The sequence below is a fragment of the Cygnus atratus genome, chromosome 1 (genome assembly GCF_013377495.2).
Source record: "Cygnus atratus isolate AKBS03 ecotype Queensland, Australia chromosome 1, CAtr_DNAZoo_HiC_assembly, whole genome shotgun sequence".
Lineage (NCBI taxonomy): Eukaryota > Metazoa > Chordata > Aves > Anseriformes > Anatidae > Cygnus > Cygnus atratus.
In genome coordinates, this window is record NC_066362.1 from 118274365 (window position 1) to 118292912 (window position 18548).

General features: G+C 35.4%; 1 protein-coding gene across 2 annotated transcripts in view; it reads right to left on the minus strand.

Annotated features, from left to right (window-relative positions):
• Window positions 1-18548, minus strand: part of USP9X (ubiquitin specific peptidase 9 X-linked) — a 100474-nt gene that overhangs the window by 47262 nt on the left and 34664 nt on the right. For both annotated transcript variants that reach the window (XM_035542362.2, XM_035542361.2), the window contains exons 6-14: window positions 18211-18429; window positions 17039-17154; window positions 16536-16787; window positions 16322-16460; window positions 14568-14720; window positions 9952-10056; window positions 8321-8527; window positions 7629-7765; window positions 2614-2747 (exon numbers count right to left, since the gene is read on the minus strand). In XM_035542362.2, coding sequence (XP_035398255.1) covers window positions 2614-2747; window positions 7629-7765; window positions 8321-8527; window positions 9952-10056; window positions 14568-14720; window positions 16322-16460; window positions 16536-16787; window positions 17039-17154; window positions 18211-18429 — 1462 coding nt within the window. The remainder of the gene's footprint in view (window positions 1-2613; window positions 2748-7628; window positions 7766-8320; window positions 8528-9951; window positions 10057-14567; window positions 14721-16321; window positions 16461-16535; window positions 16788-17038; window positions 17155-18210; window positions 18430-18548) is intronic.

Sequence of the window (18548 nt, forward strand, 5' to 3'; positions counted from 1 at the left end):
TCTAAAGCCTATCCAGGTCCCTCTGGATGGCATTCCTTACTATCTTATCAACTGCACTGCTCAGCTTGGTGTTATCCATGAACTTACTGAGGGTGTACTCAATTCCACTATCCCATGACACACTAATGAATAACAGAATAGAATCATCTGTTCACTTCTTCACAGAATACAGTTATAGTAGCCTTTTCCTTCAGAAAATAAAAATATTGCAAGTTCAAGACAAAAAAAAAATCACAAAATACATAGTGATTTTGGAGTTAATCAAAAAGATCTGTGGGCAACAGGACTTTTTTTTTTTTTTTTAATATGACATTTCTCTGTCCTGGGCTGTCTGGGTTTTTGCCTTTAATCTTCTCCCCCGTCTCATTCACTTTCACCAACTTGGTTTGATTCTACAGCTGTCCAGTTCTTACCATCTGTCTGTACAATCATGATAAACTTCCTTCTCCTTTCTTTCATTCCCGTCCCTCCCCCGTTATCTTCTCTCCTCCTCCAGGAAGGCGTGGAAATATTGGGATGAGTGCAAACTTGATGCTGTTTTCTCTGTATTCTGCTCTACTTATTCTACAAAACCTGAAGTAAGTTGTATAGGTAGGAATTGTGTAATACTGTCTCAGTATAGTAACTAGAAGATTAGTAGATGGTGTAATACATAATTAAGGGCAGACAAAGTATCCAGGAAGAAAAAAAAAGCTGCACTAGTGTTCCTTTGTTTTTGCACTCTTATACAAATGGTAAGAAATTTTGAAGAAGCTTCATTTCAAGAAAGCACAGTTTAATCACTGAGTAGATTAAAGTTATTCTCTTTGCAAATTTTTAATTTCTACTGTGCCGAAAATGTTTGTATTACTGCTTTATTGAGTCATTGTGCGTGTGTGTGTAGGGGGAGCTGGAAAGAATAGGGGACCGGGATGCAGTTTTTTGCTTAAGAAAAAAAACATGCAAGACATTAGCCTAATTTTTGGGCTAAAGTCATTGACAATTTGATAGGTAAATATTGTCAAAAATGACTTTTTGGCTTCTGAGTTAAAAATTAATTGAAAATAATGAATAACAGTTCATATATGAATAGCATGTGTAGGCTATTTTTGTACAAACACAAATGCATTAGAATATAGTTGCTGATTATGTTTCCTTCAAAACCCTGAGGCCAAACCCCAGATTTTCATCACTGGCCAAAGTCCAAGAAAAAGAGAGCTATCCATAGAGTTAAGATGCAAAGCTCACTATAAATGGAATTGTGTTTTTGCATCACTTTTGCAAAGTTAAACAGCACTCCAATAGCTTATAGAAGTTACATGAAGTAAAACACACACTATTCTACCTTCCCAGACAAGACTAAACTTAAGACACTATTGCTTGAGAACACAACAAACCATCTAGTACCATTTTAATATTAATTAGTACAATGTTATCATTAATGAAAACACTTAGATTAGGGTAAACCCTCCCATGTACCTCTGAATAACAAAAATATAGCTATGGTATGCAGATTTAGCTTAAATGTAGTACTCATTAACCTACACCAGGATGAAACTATCATTTTCACATTGCACCACTATTAAAACAAGATTTCAAAGAACATTTTAGGTATCTGTATCAAGTACTCCAAGATTAAAAGAATTACAGAATTTAAGGTCTGTAGGCAACTTACCTAAGCATAGGAAGACACAACCCCACACAGACAGACTTTACAAAATGCACATATCCTGTTCTCTCCAAACAGTCAGAATTGAATTCCTACATATTGTAGTGCCATTTTTGAGATGTAACTAACAGGTTGGTAGGATGCTATGTAGGGTACGCATATGCATGCATAGGGTAGAATGGTCCCTGGTTGCAGTCAATAAAGTACATGTGTGGGGGTTTCCTCCTCTCAGTTTTGCTGGCTTAGTTCAATACACAGAGTACTGTTGGTCCAGTGTTACAGGGACAGTCATTGTCCAACATTCTCCTTCAATTCCCTACTCCTACTTCAGTAGCTAGAAAGCTAGCTTCCTTCAAGGATAAGAATGTAAACTCATCAGTGCAGGGCTGAGTTTAAACTGAAATTTATAAATACTAACACAATATGCTGCCAAAGTATTGCTGGTAACAAACACAGTGAGAAAGCAGCTAAACAGAAACAGAACTGCACGGTAAAAATAAAATAAAATGGTATCACTGTGGTCTTAAGTCCTTCTCCCTGACAATTTCCAAACAATGGCTTCAAACAGAATTGACTAAAACACTTCTCAAAGGACCCTACAAAAATTCAAAACTAGGAGTGGGACAATATCCAAGATTATTATTAGGACTTTCCACAAAAACCACCACCCTAATCTAAGTAGGGCAAGATGATGCTTATCAACCCACAGATAAACAAAGTGCAGTCACTTCCCCATATCGTGCTGTAGACCACCATGTTTTCAATCATGAACCAACAAACCATTTGCATTTTAAGCTTTTCTTGCCCAGTCTGACACCACAAAGGCTATCAAACCCACAAACGCTCTAAAATTGAGTGAACAAACAATAACAGTTATTTCATTATGAGAACTGGCTTTCAACTCCATTTTCAACTGGAGTTTTTTACACACTATTTATGAGGCCAATTTTTATTTAATAACTTACCTTTAGCATACTGCCTCATGCTTTCCATATAGGCAGAGAGATTTTCTGCAACCAATGTAACTAGGGCATGATTGTGCTGAAGTTGATTGATTAAGTCATGTCGGTAAAACACATGGGGACTTCGTTGAGTTTGACTGAAATTAAAATATAAGTGTTGTAAGAAAAGCAGAGAAGTCTTGCACCTAACAGTCCATAAACCTATTTAAGAAACTAATGTCTTCAATGCAAGTTCTAAACTTTGCTAAAAGATCTAAAATAAAAAGCATACTAGGTCTCTGACAATGCTTTTTTTTTTCTTCTGATGCATCAATAGTTTTTTACCAGTTATTAAAAGCAGTTACATAATGAGGATTATACAGTTGTAGTACGTATGAAAAGTATCGAAGCAATCTGAGCAGTTAAGTATGCCGGAGGCAGAATATCTGCAGCAAGTCAGGAATAGAAATACCTGCCTGCAAACCGCACGGTAAAGATGGAGACTCTCGGCTGTAGTATAGCTACAATATGCATAACCACAGTTTCTTCCACATCCGATATTACTTTCTTAATTTAATATTAAAACAAACTAAAATTGTCAATTTTCAGAATGAAAGCTCAGTCTTGTATTTTTTTCAATACTTCAAAAAACTACACAGCTCTACATTACCTTTTTCCTTCCCTAACAATATCTAAAAAAAGTTGGTGCAGACAAAAAAGCAGTTACATGCAACATACAGTGTAAGACAAAAACAGAAGGAAAGTTCAAAAGAAGAAACACCACAAATAAATAATTAAATGATAATTTATGTCTACTATAAAAAATCTCACCAAAATGCTACTCTTAAAGGATATTAGTCATATTTAGTTTGCAAAAGTAAACTGCAAGAGCAAATACATAGCTTGAGCACAACACCCACATGCCATGAGCACTATCAAATTCTAGAACGTGGGACTACTAATTGCCCCTGCAGAATAACCTTAAAATGCTTCAACTCCTCTATAGCACGGCACTCACGTCTTGGCTGCATAACCAATGCAAATTTGCATGGCTCTTCAAGAGAAAGAGGGGGAAAAAGGAGCTATTTGTTGTACTGCCTCTCTGCTGTTCCCAATAGCCTGCCCAGAAGAAATATAAATGAGATTTCAGAACTGTTCTCCTTTCCTCCAACTGTCAGAGTACACTCCAGAACTAGCTGACTAGACTGCTGGTAGGAACTTTCATCCTTCCTGGGAAACCTGGTCTCGGTACCACATGAGCTACAACACTCAACAGTATCACCACACCTTGTGAGAACAGTAGGGGAGGCAAGAAATCCTAGTTCCATAATCAGCTGCTAATGATCTTGCAGATGATAACCACACTGCACTGTAGATGTAATGACAACAGCTCAATTGATTCATCAGAACAAAGATCACTGTCAATTTGGGTTTAAAAGACAGAAGCCATCAACTTTCTTCCCAGATATCCAGTAATTTTGTTATCTGCTACCAGCAGAATATGGCCTACTAAGCAGAGACATCTTCAAAAGACTGTTTCATAATATTCAGAGTTTTCCAGAACAGCTTGGAAAAGGCATTTAAAGCACAAATTGTGTTAAAAAAAACGAAGTCTGCAGTACAGAAGACAAAATACATAGAAGCATGAAGGCAGAAAACACACAGGACTTCATATATACAGAAAGAATGTCCTTTGTTTTCACCATAAGAAACTTTCCAAGTACACTTCATTCCAACTCTGTCAACCCCCTTGCTCAGCATAAACTAGAGGTAAAAACAACAAAACATTATATGTCTGTTTTAATGGCTACCTGAGACACTAGCTCTAGATAGAAGGATGTATTGACAAAAGGTAACATTAAATAAGAACACTGATGATTTAGGAAATACAGATGGTGAAACACTCACGGGAACGAGCATAAGCAAGGAGGTGTATTTTGTTGAATTTAGATGCCAATAGCTTGGTTCATACACTCATAATATTAGGCATTTGTATCAATCTCACCAAATATAGCAAAGGAAAAACTTTATCTGCAGAAGACTAAGTAAATCTTCCAAGATACACTTTACATGTTGCCCCTCACACCCCTCAATCACATGCACAAACAGACAATGTGGACACATGGATTCACCTGGATTAGCAACCAGTTCAAAAAGCTGGTAATTTTAAGGACTAGAGTTATGAGCTAGGAGTTGTTGCATAGTATTTGTGAGCAACATGTAAACTGTTATTTTAATCATCTGCTAGGATGGAGTCAAAGGCAAGATGACTGTGCATATGCACAGAAGAAAAAGCTAATTTGACAAGACTTTTCAAGTTTGCTTTCTACAGTTAAAGCAAACTCCACATAAAACTACAAAATTATCCCATAAGGTTGGGCTAATTGATGATGTTTCCATTATAATATACTGCTTTACTAATTAACTGAGAAACATGAAAAATGGATGTTAAGAGCAAAACTTATCTTTCCATTACTCTTCTGCTAAATGGATATCAAAAGCCAATGTATAGGAAGAGAAGGTATCATTTTGAAATGAATGCCCAAGTACTTTAGAAATGCTAAGAAGAACATACAGTAATTAGACTATATTTATTTTCTTCAAAAAATATTCGCGGTGACAAAGCCAAAGTCCCAACCAACTTAATTTAAATGGATTTTTTTAAAAAAACAGTAAGATTATTTATCTGCGCATATAACTTGCCTCACATAATACTGCATATGACTCAGCTTTCAAAGTCGAGAGATCATCTATTAAGCCAGTAAATGCTATCTACCATTAAAAGCAGACATTAAAGGTCCAGAGACATAAACCAGCAAATTCTTCTTTTAGGTTAAAAAAAAAAAAAAAGTGACTTGAGACTAAGTTCATCATTGTCTTAAAGCAGTTACAAAATTCAAACTCTTACAGAAGGTCCTAACAATGTTCAATTAATTCTTCTAGGCAAGCAATTTTGGAGACCAACCTTGTACTGCTAGGGTAGACACAGGTCAAACCTAAGCACTTGAGAGTGGTCTACAGGAGACATTCTCCCTTTCAACACAGAGAAAAATGAATAATTTTCTGTACCCTAAGAATCGTTGAGTAACAAAGTTGACTATTTCTTAACATTAACTGGTATCCTTGCACCCATCCAAGAATTACTTTCTAATGCTACTGCAATTCTGGTTAAGCTAAACTCCCAAAACATATAGTGTTTCCCTGTAGTCAGGAAGTTAAATGTTGCCAAAGCAACTATATAACCTATTTGTCACTTTGCTCAACTTCAGAAATAACTGTCAACAATTAGATCCTCCTCCCCACAAGAATCTCTACGGTGGTAATGGCATAACGTAATTTATACTTATGTTTGCCAACCGTCAACAGCCTTACTCATTCTGGACTAAACTTTTAATTGCAAATGAATTTAAACACCCAAAAAGAGTAGTATAACCATTATGGAATTAACGTCACACACAGAAAGCTCTGTGTGATATTTTGAGACAACTGTCACAATGAACAACTGTTTCAACCTATTTTCAACCCAAATTCTTGAAGGACAGTAGAGATTTAAGTTTTAAGTCGGCATGTGTTAGATGCATGCATTACAGTTTCCCAACCGTATCAATATTACAAATTATCTGGAAGCTCGGAGGACTGGAAAGTCACTAATTACTTCAAAATCATGTTTTAACTCACTATGGTGTCCCAGTCACCTGTGCAATAATTTCTGATTAAAGAACTCCCTCAAATGCATCTACCTAATAAAGGCTTCTTCACATGAGAGTCCCTTGAGTAAAACCTTTAATCTAAAGTTTTCTTTCCTACTTTACATGTTTTCAAATTCTGCATAAAACTGATGTATTACCACATACTGCAATGCAGACTTCAGTGAAGTTTGACAAATGGAAGAAACAATCTGACCAAAAATAGGGACAGAGATTCAAGCCATCCAACTGTACATATGCTTGCCTTAGAGCAAAACTAAATTTCTATAGTGAAAAGAAAAGTTAGGTTCCTTCCAAGATTAGTTCAGAGCAGAAACCCAATCAGTGCCTTGAATGAGCTCTGCTTCAAGAACTGAAAGCAAAGCTTTTTTGTTCCAGCACTATGCTATTAAGTGTCCAACTTGAACAAGTACCGAAAGTAACCAGGCAGCTACATTCCCCTAGATCTTAGAGCCTGTAAAAGGTTAAGAACTAAGACACAGAAAACAGACATATGTGCTAATAAGTTAGTATCTTTGCGACCTTGCTGCAAAAACCTCAATCAATCATTAATGAAAAATTGTAATGGATTAAAGCGTCATGAAAACTGAGAAATAGGTTGCAAACTAAATGAATAAAGAAGCCTCCAAGAGCCAGGAATGCAATATCACAGCTCCTTAAACCAGTATCAGTAAGAAGGTAGTGTTGGGTAAACTGAAGGCTTGTTTTCTTCAACTTTCCCTGCCTTGACCTTGTAAGCAGACTTTAACAGCAATATTGATTTGAATAGTTTACCTGCTTACAAGAATGAAAACAAAGCAATTATATAGCACTGATAAACAAACAACTTTTTCCTGAAGTTTGTAAAACTTCTCATGTGGATACAAAATTTTTTTGGCAAACAATTTCTGTAGTGAGAAAGTATGTTAATGAAATCAAGTTTCTAGATTTTAACAAGTCCTTTTTGGATTTTCATATATATGTTTTTAATTACACACAAGATAACGTATCTTATTTATACTTTGTAAGCTAATTTTACTGTTAAGCACTGAAGTCCATACATAACAGAAAACAAACCCAGATTCTCTGCAAATCAGACTACTATTCTTCTAAAAATGAGTAAAAGCATGTTTCAGAAAAAGAGTTCACATTAATGCTCTCTTACAAAACACTGTGTTTTAATTTTTAGATGCTGTCTATACACATTAAAACACAAAAGAGCATCTTCAAACACAGGTAAAGATTTAACTAAGGTCTCCCTGCCTCTCATTTAAAATAAAAAAAAGGCAAAAAATTGGTTCATTCCAACCCTCTCAACTTATAAGAGACACTGTATTTGCATTCCATTCTTACCTCATATTCTGTGGTGCTTCACCAAACAAACTGCAAATTTCTCTAATTTGTTTCAGTGCAGGAATGACCCATTTGTCATTTGTGCGAAGCTCTTCTATAAAACGATCTATCCACTGGATTTTTTGTGTATCTCGATCCTTAAAGAACAAGTGTTTACAATCAAGTATATTTTAGAAACAATAATCATTTCCCCACTTTATTTGCTTCCACAACATAACAGAACACACAAAGCCACACAACTACTAGACCAACTTAGTTCTGAAGCATAAATTCGTAAGATTATCTGAACAGCACTGCATCCTAGCAGAAGCTATCAGTATGGTACAAACTCTGCCTGCAACAACCACTGAAGAATTCAGTACATATTTAAGAAAAAATATAGCTAGATAAGATCACTAGTCTTAAACTCAGTTGCTTTTTCTCCTTTCAATTATTTCTACTCATTGGTCAGACTAAACTGCTACAAAATATCAAGAAACAATGAGGAGCAGTTTCTCAACTATGAAACAAACCTGCCAATGGCTGTAAAGGTGGATAATAGATTAATTTTGAAGCACGACAAATTAAATATTTTGGCTGACATTTGCTATATTACCAACATCCTTAATTATTTTTTTTGGGGGTGGGTGGGGGGGTGGAGAGTGAAACTTTTAGTGACTGATTTCACAACAGAATCATACCAGATTACACACCTGTGAACAGCTGTAATCTAAGATTTTAATATGAGCACTAAGAGCCTGGTCCATGATATCAACTGGTACATCATCACTATGAGCCAAATTCCATAAAAGGTTCAGCACTTTGTGTGCCATCACACCATCCTTGTCATCCTCTGCAAGACGACGGATTAACTCAAGTAGCTTCTCACGTTGTTTCTTGCTTGCATTTGTCCAACTTGCCTAAAGAAAGATTTTATTCAATATCAAAGTTACGCTTTTCTAATCTCACATGCTATAGCATGAACCATTAAATTGATGCAAAAATATAGTATTCACAAAAAATAGTATTCACATTTTTTCATTAAAAATACCACGTTATAGCAATACCTAAGTCAAAACTGAACAGTTCTAGCATTTACAGTTTAAATGTATTTAACTTTGAGACTTAAAAATTAAGGATCTTTAAATAAACACCACAGATATGCTTGTAAAAGTTAACAACAACACCGACCAGTTCACGAGTAGTCAAAACAGACTGGACTCAGCTGTTTCTTACAAATGCTTTCTCAAAACTCCTGTGCTTATACTTAAACACTCCTAATTAACTTACAATCGCTAAATGAGTAAAATTCCATATTACTGGTGCCTCTGAATCTGACAGAAACAAACGTTCTCTCTATCAAGTTAACCTTTTTTCTGAGTGAGTTATCAATATAACATTGCTTCATATCCGTCTCTCAGAGTCAGACATTGTGGCTTACCCATAGAACTTCTGAGCATTTAAGTCAATATCTAAATTACGGAGGATTCAGCTCATATTTACCAATTAATGGGTGACTTCTGATTTGGAGCACAAATTGCATGCAAGCCAAAATGTTACTGTCAGGCATTTATCTAAAAACAGAAAACTGAGTCTACAAAGCTTGCTTGCATTTTCTCACCTCCTGAAAGTGCAACAGGAGAACAGTCCATGTGACTACTACTAGAAGCTAAAAATGTAAATGTTAGCATACATAAAAAGCCAGTGAATAACACAATCTTTCAGAAACAAGTTGTTTTGTGTAATGGCTACAATCAAATCATTCTATGTTTATAAACATTTTACTTTATCTTCCTGTTTCCTCCTATGTGTATGTTAACCAGGGCAAAATTATTACATGATAAAGATGAAGTGGGGAAAGGAGTCCTTCACCTCCTCCTCTACTTGAAGATGCTAAGTAGCAATAACTGGTAAATTTCATGAAAGGTACTCTAACACTAAGAGAAAAGCATTATTTATCAAACCACCAACAATTAATAATTTAGAATAGACACAATAAGGTATTAAAGGTAAGTAATTTATTTGAAAAGGTCAATATGCATAGTGACATTTAGCAACCCTACAGTCCTCAACATACGTGCATTATCCAGAAGTGATCATCAATTAAACTAGCATAATGAGCCTTTGCTTTAGACAGGAAGTAAACAAAACTCACAGTGGATGCTCAATAAAGTATAACACGATCTAGCAGTTTTAATAGTACACATTACAAATTGTTGCTATATACAGGAAAGTCTTTTAACACAAGAAAACTGCCCACATAAAGTACATGTTGAAAGAGTCACAAATCTGTAGCCAACTTCACAATCCGTTTCCTGAGTACAGTCAAAACATGCATAATTACCTTAAAACAATCGAACAGATGATCAAGCTGTTCAGGAGAGAAATCCCAAGCTAATTTTGCAAGGAGGTCATGTACATTCTTTACAATGGCTTCGTGTTTTCCTGCCTGTCAAGAAGACAAAAAGAATTGACCAACGTTTGTAACAATCAATATTAACTCAAGTAGTAAGACATCCTCTATTGGTTTTACAAGAAGGCTGTCTGAAGTGCTCAGCAAGAATAGCTGATGTGGTGGGAGCAGCGTCAAACTAGTATCCATTTCACTGGGAAATCATATTATTAAAGTTTGCCTTGTATGTGTAACTATTCAAAAAGTGAGTGCATTGTGCATGTACACAAGTATTTATTTAGAATTATGAATACTGCAGTCACAATATTTATTTTTTTTAAATCATGCTAGGATGGTAAAATGTAGTCTACACCAGCATTTAAATTTACAAATTAGTATTTTCTCCTTTTTTTTTTTAAGGACTCAAAATCCACTTCTTCAATGAATTTCACTGAATTTCATTTAAGCTGCAAGACAATTTTTAGTATTTCCACACATTTACACGTAATTTCTTAGGCTGAAATATTTCTTTTGTGCTAGCAGATTCATGAACGACTTGTTAGCCAACAGCAGCTTATAACCTTATAAAATCTATCAACCAAACAACTAATGGCAAAGTCTTGAGTTATATACTAGATAATATTTTAAATTAGAGTTTGGCGTATATCACAATTTTGACATTTAAGGACCAAGACAACACAGGAAAAACAGCTAACTGAATTTTGACTCTGGGTGAGAAGAACGTTTCCTTCTTATAATTCCCAGCAGGATAGCACATCCTATACTTTAAATCTGCGCTCATGAAAAACAACAGTTTTGGACTATATGTATCAGTAGCTAGCCTACTATAGAAAAATTTCCCCCAAGTGTAGAAAAAAATATGCAAGAGAAAAAAAATCTCTGATGTAATTAATCTTTTAGAGTATTAAAAATACATGCTTGAGCAGTTTTGGAAATAATTTCCTCTAAAAGCTCGCATCAGTAGTTCACTTAAAAACAACAAAAACAGCCCCTAATACGTTGTGCTGTAGAATTCTTAATTGTGGGCCCTAAATTTACTTAAAAAAAAAAAAAAAAAAGTAGCAACATTCATTTTCATGTTATCAGTCAGATGATGAGAGAAGGAATTACTGAACCAGTTATACCACTCAATTTTGCAAAATATCTCCTCCTTTTACTCTCTTAGTAGTCCATTTTCTGGATAGATAGAAAAACTGTGAGCATACAGGACAGAAAGACCATCTCTAGTATAACATATGAAAGGAGAAGCATGTACTGGAGCTGTATAACACAGCATGAGGAGATACAAAACCTAGTGTGTGAACTGTGAGCTTACTGTATGGAAACAGGGAAGCCCATTTAGAGTCCTAGCTAAATGCTCTAGAATGTAAGTAATAAAATCCCAACACTAATCTCTGCAATTTTATTTCTGGTCCATCTGGATGAATTCCTGTAACTCAACAGGTTGCAACTTAATTCTTGCCTTTAGAGTCTTCAACGTTACTCCTTGAATCAAACATACTTTTATTTTGTAAATGCTGTCTTTGTAAGATCAGTAAAACTTAAAGCTTATGTTGCCTTCTAAAGCCAAAAGTAGCATATTTTTATTACTTCTCATGGACTATTTATTTTTATTCTAATTGTATATTGAGATTCTCAGGGCACTACTGTATCATGAACTGTAAATCTGTGCATGCTCACCCTCTAAACCCAGGCAAAACATAATGGCTCCAGTCTGAAAGCAAAACCACATCAGTACTGCACTGAGTCAGAGCTAAAATAGCCTGCCTGTTATATAAAGCTACAAAGTAAATCAACTCCCGCTACCGAAATTTCATGCTCCAGCTGCTCTTAGAGGCAATCATTTAATAAGAACTTTTAAAAACTACTAAACATGCTGAGTAGTGAATATGGAAAAATAATATTCTATATTAGCAGACTTTGGTATTCCTACCTTTTTTTTTTTTTTTTTTTTAAATTTAAGTCTGTTTTAATTTCATGGCCAAAGCCACGGTGAAAACATCTACCTGAGTAAGGGTTACTGAATCCAATTTTCAGTGGAAAACAAACAAACACAAAAACGCAAAACAAACCTGCAAGTGCACCGCGGCAACAATCTAACTGGAAGCAAGAAAAAAAAAAAGTGAGCAGAGTAAAGCAGGTATTTGAAAGCATGGAAGATTTATTCCCAAACTTATTTTGTAACTGTTGCGGTGGGCTATCCCTATCTTTTAAGGGTTGCACAACTTGTTCATGCATTTCTGGAACAGTAGAAGTATGGCTTAAACTAACTTATCCACACATCCCTGTTTTCAGGGCCTCTGAGTAATATACTTAACTGCCTGGAAGATTTCCCCCCCCGCCCAAATTTTGGTCACTTTTTCCTACAGAAGGTGAAGCTTCCTATAGAAGGTGATAGCTAATAAAGCCTACAAGAAGCATAATCACTTTTCTAAATCTTTCCCCACTGCCCAGATTTCTTACAAAGACAGTCTGGAAAGCTCTACAGACAAGTTGAAAACAAACAGTATGATCACCTTAATTCAAGTGATCTCTGATTGCTTTAAGTTACAAGATGTCGTTTTCTACATGGGATTTGAGTATAACTAGGAAAAAAAAACATTGTCTTGAGTTTCAGCCTGTGTAGTTACTATCATGCTGGAACTGAAGTCTAGAGATTATGAAGTTGAAACATCAGAGACCTCAAGTCAAGCCTCCACTACACTGCCTGCGGTCCCAAGTGCTTTAAACAAACCTGAACAAGGGGTGCCTGAATAGGGACACCTATATAAATCTGTTTAAGTCAAACTGTTACAGTTCAGAAGATTGTGAACACATACTAACAAGGGGTACGCTAGTACCCAATTGCTGTATTAGCCCTCTATCTTGAAAACAGGATTTAGCCTTCCCACACTTTAACTGACCTAAGGGCTTGTACAATTACATTAACAGTTTTACTACCAATTATTTATGAACAAGGATATGTGCCCTCATGCTTATTTCTATCCTAAAACTACCCTTCATTTTCTGTATACTCAATATTTAATAATCATTATGTCTCTTCAACTGCGCTTTGTGTGATCTAAACTCATGCAGCCCATAACTAGGTAGCCCAGTCTCACTGATCATTTAAGTAATCAAGTGAATATTCAAAAATTTACAAACGAAAGCATTTGCTGTTAAACAACTTCCAGAACAGTTGTTATTGTAAGCCTTATTAATAGATCCCTGCTCAGGAAAAGAATTGTAGTGAGTTAAAAAAAAAAAGTGATGAGAAACAACTGTACTGAATTTAGAGAATAACAATATATATTTTTACTGTATTTTAAAACATTAAATCATAATTATTAGATTTTTCATAATTCAGACTTTACTCAGCTTTGGGGTTTCCTGAAGACTTACCAACCATAACGTTGGATCATAGAATAAAGTTAAATCATAGAATAAAATAGTTTTAGCTGAAGCAGACCTACAAAGACCGAGTCCAACTGTCAGAGTATTTGGGGGCTGACCCTAAGTTAAAACATATCATTAAGGGCCTTATCCAAATGCCTCAAACACGGACAGGCAGCACTAGGCAGCAGGTTCCAACATTTGACCACTTTCACAGTAAGAAAGCTTTTCCTAATGTCTAGTCTGAACCTCCCCTGATGTACCTTTGCCCCATTCCCATGCAACCTGTCACTTAGATACCAAGGAGAAAAGATGAGCACCTCCCTCTCCATTTCCTCTAATCACCACATTGTGGAGAGCAACGAGGTTACCCCATAACCTCCTTTTCGCCAAGCTTATCAAACCCAGTGTCCTTAGCCTCTCCTCACAGGACATGCCTTCCAGCCCTTTTACCAGTTTTGTTGTCCTCCCCTGGACACAGTCAAGTACCTCAACATTTATGTTGTTTAAGTTGTTGAGCCCAGAACTACACAGAACACTCCAGGTGGGGCTGCACCTACAGAGTGACCAGCATCATCCAGTAATGGTCCAGTATTTTCCTTAGACCTCCTCTTGATATTAACATACTTTTAAAAAGCTTTGCTTGTTTATGAAACATCACTGGATAGCTTTAACTCTAGTTGAGCTTTGGTCTTTGTGTTTTCTTCTGTAAATGCAAACTGCAGCTCTGTAATCTTCCTGTGTGACCTTAGAGAGATCATATGTTTTCTTTCACTGCTTGAGTTCCAAAAGGAATTCCCTGTTCAGCCAAGCTGGTCTCCCACCTGGCTTACTTGACTTATGATACACCGGAATTGCTTGCTCCTGTGCTTTTATAAGGTGGTTCTTGAAAAGTAATCAGCTCTTGTGGACCCTTAAGCCCTTAAAAGCAGATTCCCAGGGGATGCTGTTCTTTAAGACTTTGCATACATAGGTATTTGACCTCCTTTACTGACCACATTTGAGAAGACAATTCTCAGACACAGAATCCTGAAAAAGACCACCACTTGGTTTCAGATTTTTCTTCAGCTTTGTCTAATACCAATCATAAGAAGCACAAGTCTTCCTCTTCTCAGTACATGACATAGAATAAGCTCCTTCCTGCTCAGAAGCAGACTAGCATCTTAATTCTTTACCTGTGCAGCCCAAATGTTGTCAAGATCCTGCAAAGTGAGGGCTTTCTCTTTGATGACAAAACGAAGAATCTTCTCTAATTTCTCTACATACTGAGGTTGATGAAGACTATCTCTCAACACAATTGATAAAATATTATTCTGCTGGATCCATTCCTGAATATAAAAAGAAAGTAGTGCCATCTCAAATTACTGAAGTGCTATCAATAATATTTAAGCAAATAAAAAAAATAAATCAGACTTAAGGATTGTTTTTATATACAATACTCTAATTGGGAGAAGCCAGAAAGATTGAGAACAAGAGGAAGGTATTTTGTCTTTACTTTCCTCTTTTAAAAATATCAGTGTTTTAAATAATCCAATGTGCCAGTCATTGTGATACCTTAAGGAAAATATTTTTTCCTGGCATATTAAAATCATGAACTCTAAGCATAAAAAAAGTTCAGACAAACTCAAACAAAAAGCCGGTGAGAAGAACAGTTAAGTCTTCTATTCAAGGAAAGAAACTTTTCCAATTCAAAATCATTAAATACCAAAACCATTTTAAGAAACTTCTAGTTTTACTGGTATGCCCTACAGTATAGGGCACAAGAAGGGCATAAGCAAAGACTGATGTGTAAGAAGGTTAGATTATTTATGTATTTCCACTTGCATTTTTTTTAATGCTTCTAATTGAATTACAGGCAAATATTCAAGCAGTATTTAAGTAGATACAATTTTTTTCAGTGGTGTCATTGACTGAAAATAGCTTCATACACTTATTTTTTTGTTCCAACTGAAACAAAGCAGTGTGCACTTTGAGCATCACAAAAGAAAAACATACACAGCAAACTGTCCAATGCAGTGTCCGTGATTACAGACTTAAAACGTTCAATCTAGTCTTGCAAAATACATAAACCTAGATATTTTCATTTAAAAACAGAGGTCTTGTCTGAGATGCCAAACTATAAAGAGTGCATAAGAAAAGAGAGCTATTTCTCCCTACTGCTTGAAAAGGTCAAACTTAGCAACAATTTCGTTTTGCCAGCAGTCCTTCTGCAGATTATAAACCATTAGCTAGTTACAATGCTGAGGCAGAATAGTGCAAAAACAACAAAAATAAGTTCTGCAAAGATCAAGAGAAAAGAGCAAAATTGCTTTAACTTTATATATGCTCATGTTATTTGTTAGCCACACATGCTTTCAAGCGTAGAACAGTATCCAAAGTTTGTGACCGTTAAATAAAAATCACAAAATGTGATGTCTAGAACTTTCTGTACCGAAGAATACAGATGAACATTTTACTTTTCTACACACTTCTGCTTCTGAAAGGTGGAAAGCAGTGTAATCATTCGGAATTCTCATTAGAAGAAAATAATTTGAAGTATAAAAAGTGGACTACACCCTCATTTAAATGAACATTCAATTTTTAGGTACAGTGTCACTTATGTTTCAAATAAATAACACCTGTTTCATCTATTTTTTTTTCCTTTTTAAACCCTATATAAAAAACGTGCTATTTGAGGATCCCTTTTTAGATCATGTTTTTAGCAGCACTGAAAATATTTCTTAATGGAAGCTTTGAAACAAATACAGCAATTTTTCACTGAAAGATTACTATTAAAATGACATTACTATGATGTGATACCTACTGTTTACAACATTACATATGAAAACGAGTACTGTGCAGGATCCATTGTATATAGCTCCTTCTACAATTTAAGTGATAAGAAGGAAGACAACCTATTGAATGAATTATGATGAAGAGGAGAACTTACTGCCATTCTTTCAGCTGTAAGCCATTCTTCCTCTTCAGGATTACCATGCCGATGGGTATAATATGACACACTGGTTATTACTTTGTTAACTTCATTTAGTGCGTTCATTTTACCATTGAAAGAAGAAATTTGTAACAACCTGTAAGAGAAATTAAATGTAAGAAGTGTGAAATAAATATCGATGGATCGTATCATATTAGGAATAGCATCTTACCTAAGTATCATTTTTAACCTAAATATTTCTAAGTTTTTTACAGTTTCTTCTTGTCCTGGAACTCTTGAAGCTAAGTTCTTTAGAGATTTGATTATCATTGACAGAGCATCGTTTTTGGCTTCATTCTTTGCTTCTTTTTTCAGTTCATCATCTGTTAAATTTTCTAAAAATTGTGGAACCATTTCTATAATTGGAAGGAAATATTTCTTCACTGTATGTAATGTTAGAAATTCATAACATTGTCCAAATGGCCTAAAGAGAAAGAAAAAAGTGAACAAAGTGTCATAATCCATAGCTGTGTAATACTAAGACAGTAAGGAGCAATTTATCCCAGAAATTTAAGTCTATTTACAAGCACATGAAACATCGAAGTTAAAGGCAACTAGTTAAGAAGTGTGGCAATGGGAGTGCTTCAACAAAAGACTAAGTTTCGTACTAACTCCATATTCTATTAAACATATTTGGAAAACTTGAACTACGTAAAATATTCTTTAAAAACTTACTTAATGAGAGCTGCAATTATCTGAACATTCAATGCTGATCCACTCATGAAGCGATCATGCAAGATCTGAAATCCATTTAATGTGCCAAACTTGTTGATAAGATCTACTAGCCAACCCTGAAATATAATAATCAGTTATTATCTGACTTTTACAAATAATGATCTAGAAGTACTTTTAAGTACCTACCGGTAACAAAATTACTTAAAAAAAACTATTTACAGAATAAACTGTTAGAAGGTAACAATTATCAGGGAATGAGCCTATATAGTTTAAATATTCAGTTTTACGAAAATGCTTAGAAATAGACAACTCTTTTTCCCATTATCATGGCAAACAGATACTGTATGTTAGATATACAAGGAAATTTATCAAATAGATAAGTATTTAAATGCCTGTACTTCAGGCTTGGCTGCTAAATTTCTACGGAAAACAGGATGATGCTGATACTCTTTTCTGGTCCTGGATGTGATAATGCTGCATAAAAATGCAGCAAGAACACAAAATAACATTCTTACAAACAAGTATAGCAATGCAAGGAAGTCCAAGGACACAGAGTTCTTTATCTTCTGTTCTCACATATCAATAGCTACCAGTTCTACTAAAAAGAAAAAAAAAAAGAAGAAACAAAAATTTAATTCATGTATCTCCTGAGTTTATACCAATACCAGTGGGCAAACAACGCTGAAAAATTCAGACCTGAGAACTGAAACAAATTACCAATCTGAACTGCCAGTTGGAAAAAAAAAAATTCCCTAGTTCCCATCTTCTGGAACTGTAAGAAAAGGGAGGGCAAATTCCTATGTTATCACATAATCCCCTCCTTAAAATGTGTCGCCAACAAAATCTCATTGAATGAGAAGTTAAATCCATCACCTGGCAAATACAAGCAAGCACATTAACACAGTAGGAATAGCATTCCAATAGAGTTGTGCCAGTTTACCACAGAAACCCAACTCAGTTTCATTGTGGACCAAAGACTGAAAGAGTCAGAAGAGCAAGCATGTATTAAATCATGATTGATCGAAGAGTGAAAAGCAGCAAAACATTTTATAGATATACAAAAATCAAGTACAACCACCCCCCAAAACAATTCTCTATTGCTACTGGGTAGCTAGGTAACAGCAGGTAATAAAATAAGCGTTTCAATATTCAGGTCTGAAAAAGCTGATAACCTTTGGTGATCGTGGGTCAGGAGGACGGGCATAAAGTTCATCTTCAGCAAGCTGTACTCCTGCAGGAACTGTTTCAGAGGGACGTGTACCATTGTATAGATGGAATTTGCAGTGAGGATTTAAGGCCATGGCAAGAAGTTCAAGAAGGGGAAACCAGTCCTGGGACAGCTTGGCCACGCAGAGTTCAACTAGTCGATGAGTGTTGTTAATAATACATCTCTATTAAGAAAAAAACAAACAAACAATATGGCAGGTGACTACTCCAACACGAACTATAAACTCTGAACCATTTGCACCTAGCATGCAGAGTTGCATAAGAGTTTTACAATGCTGTACTT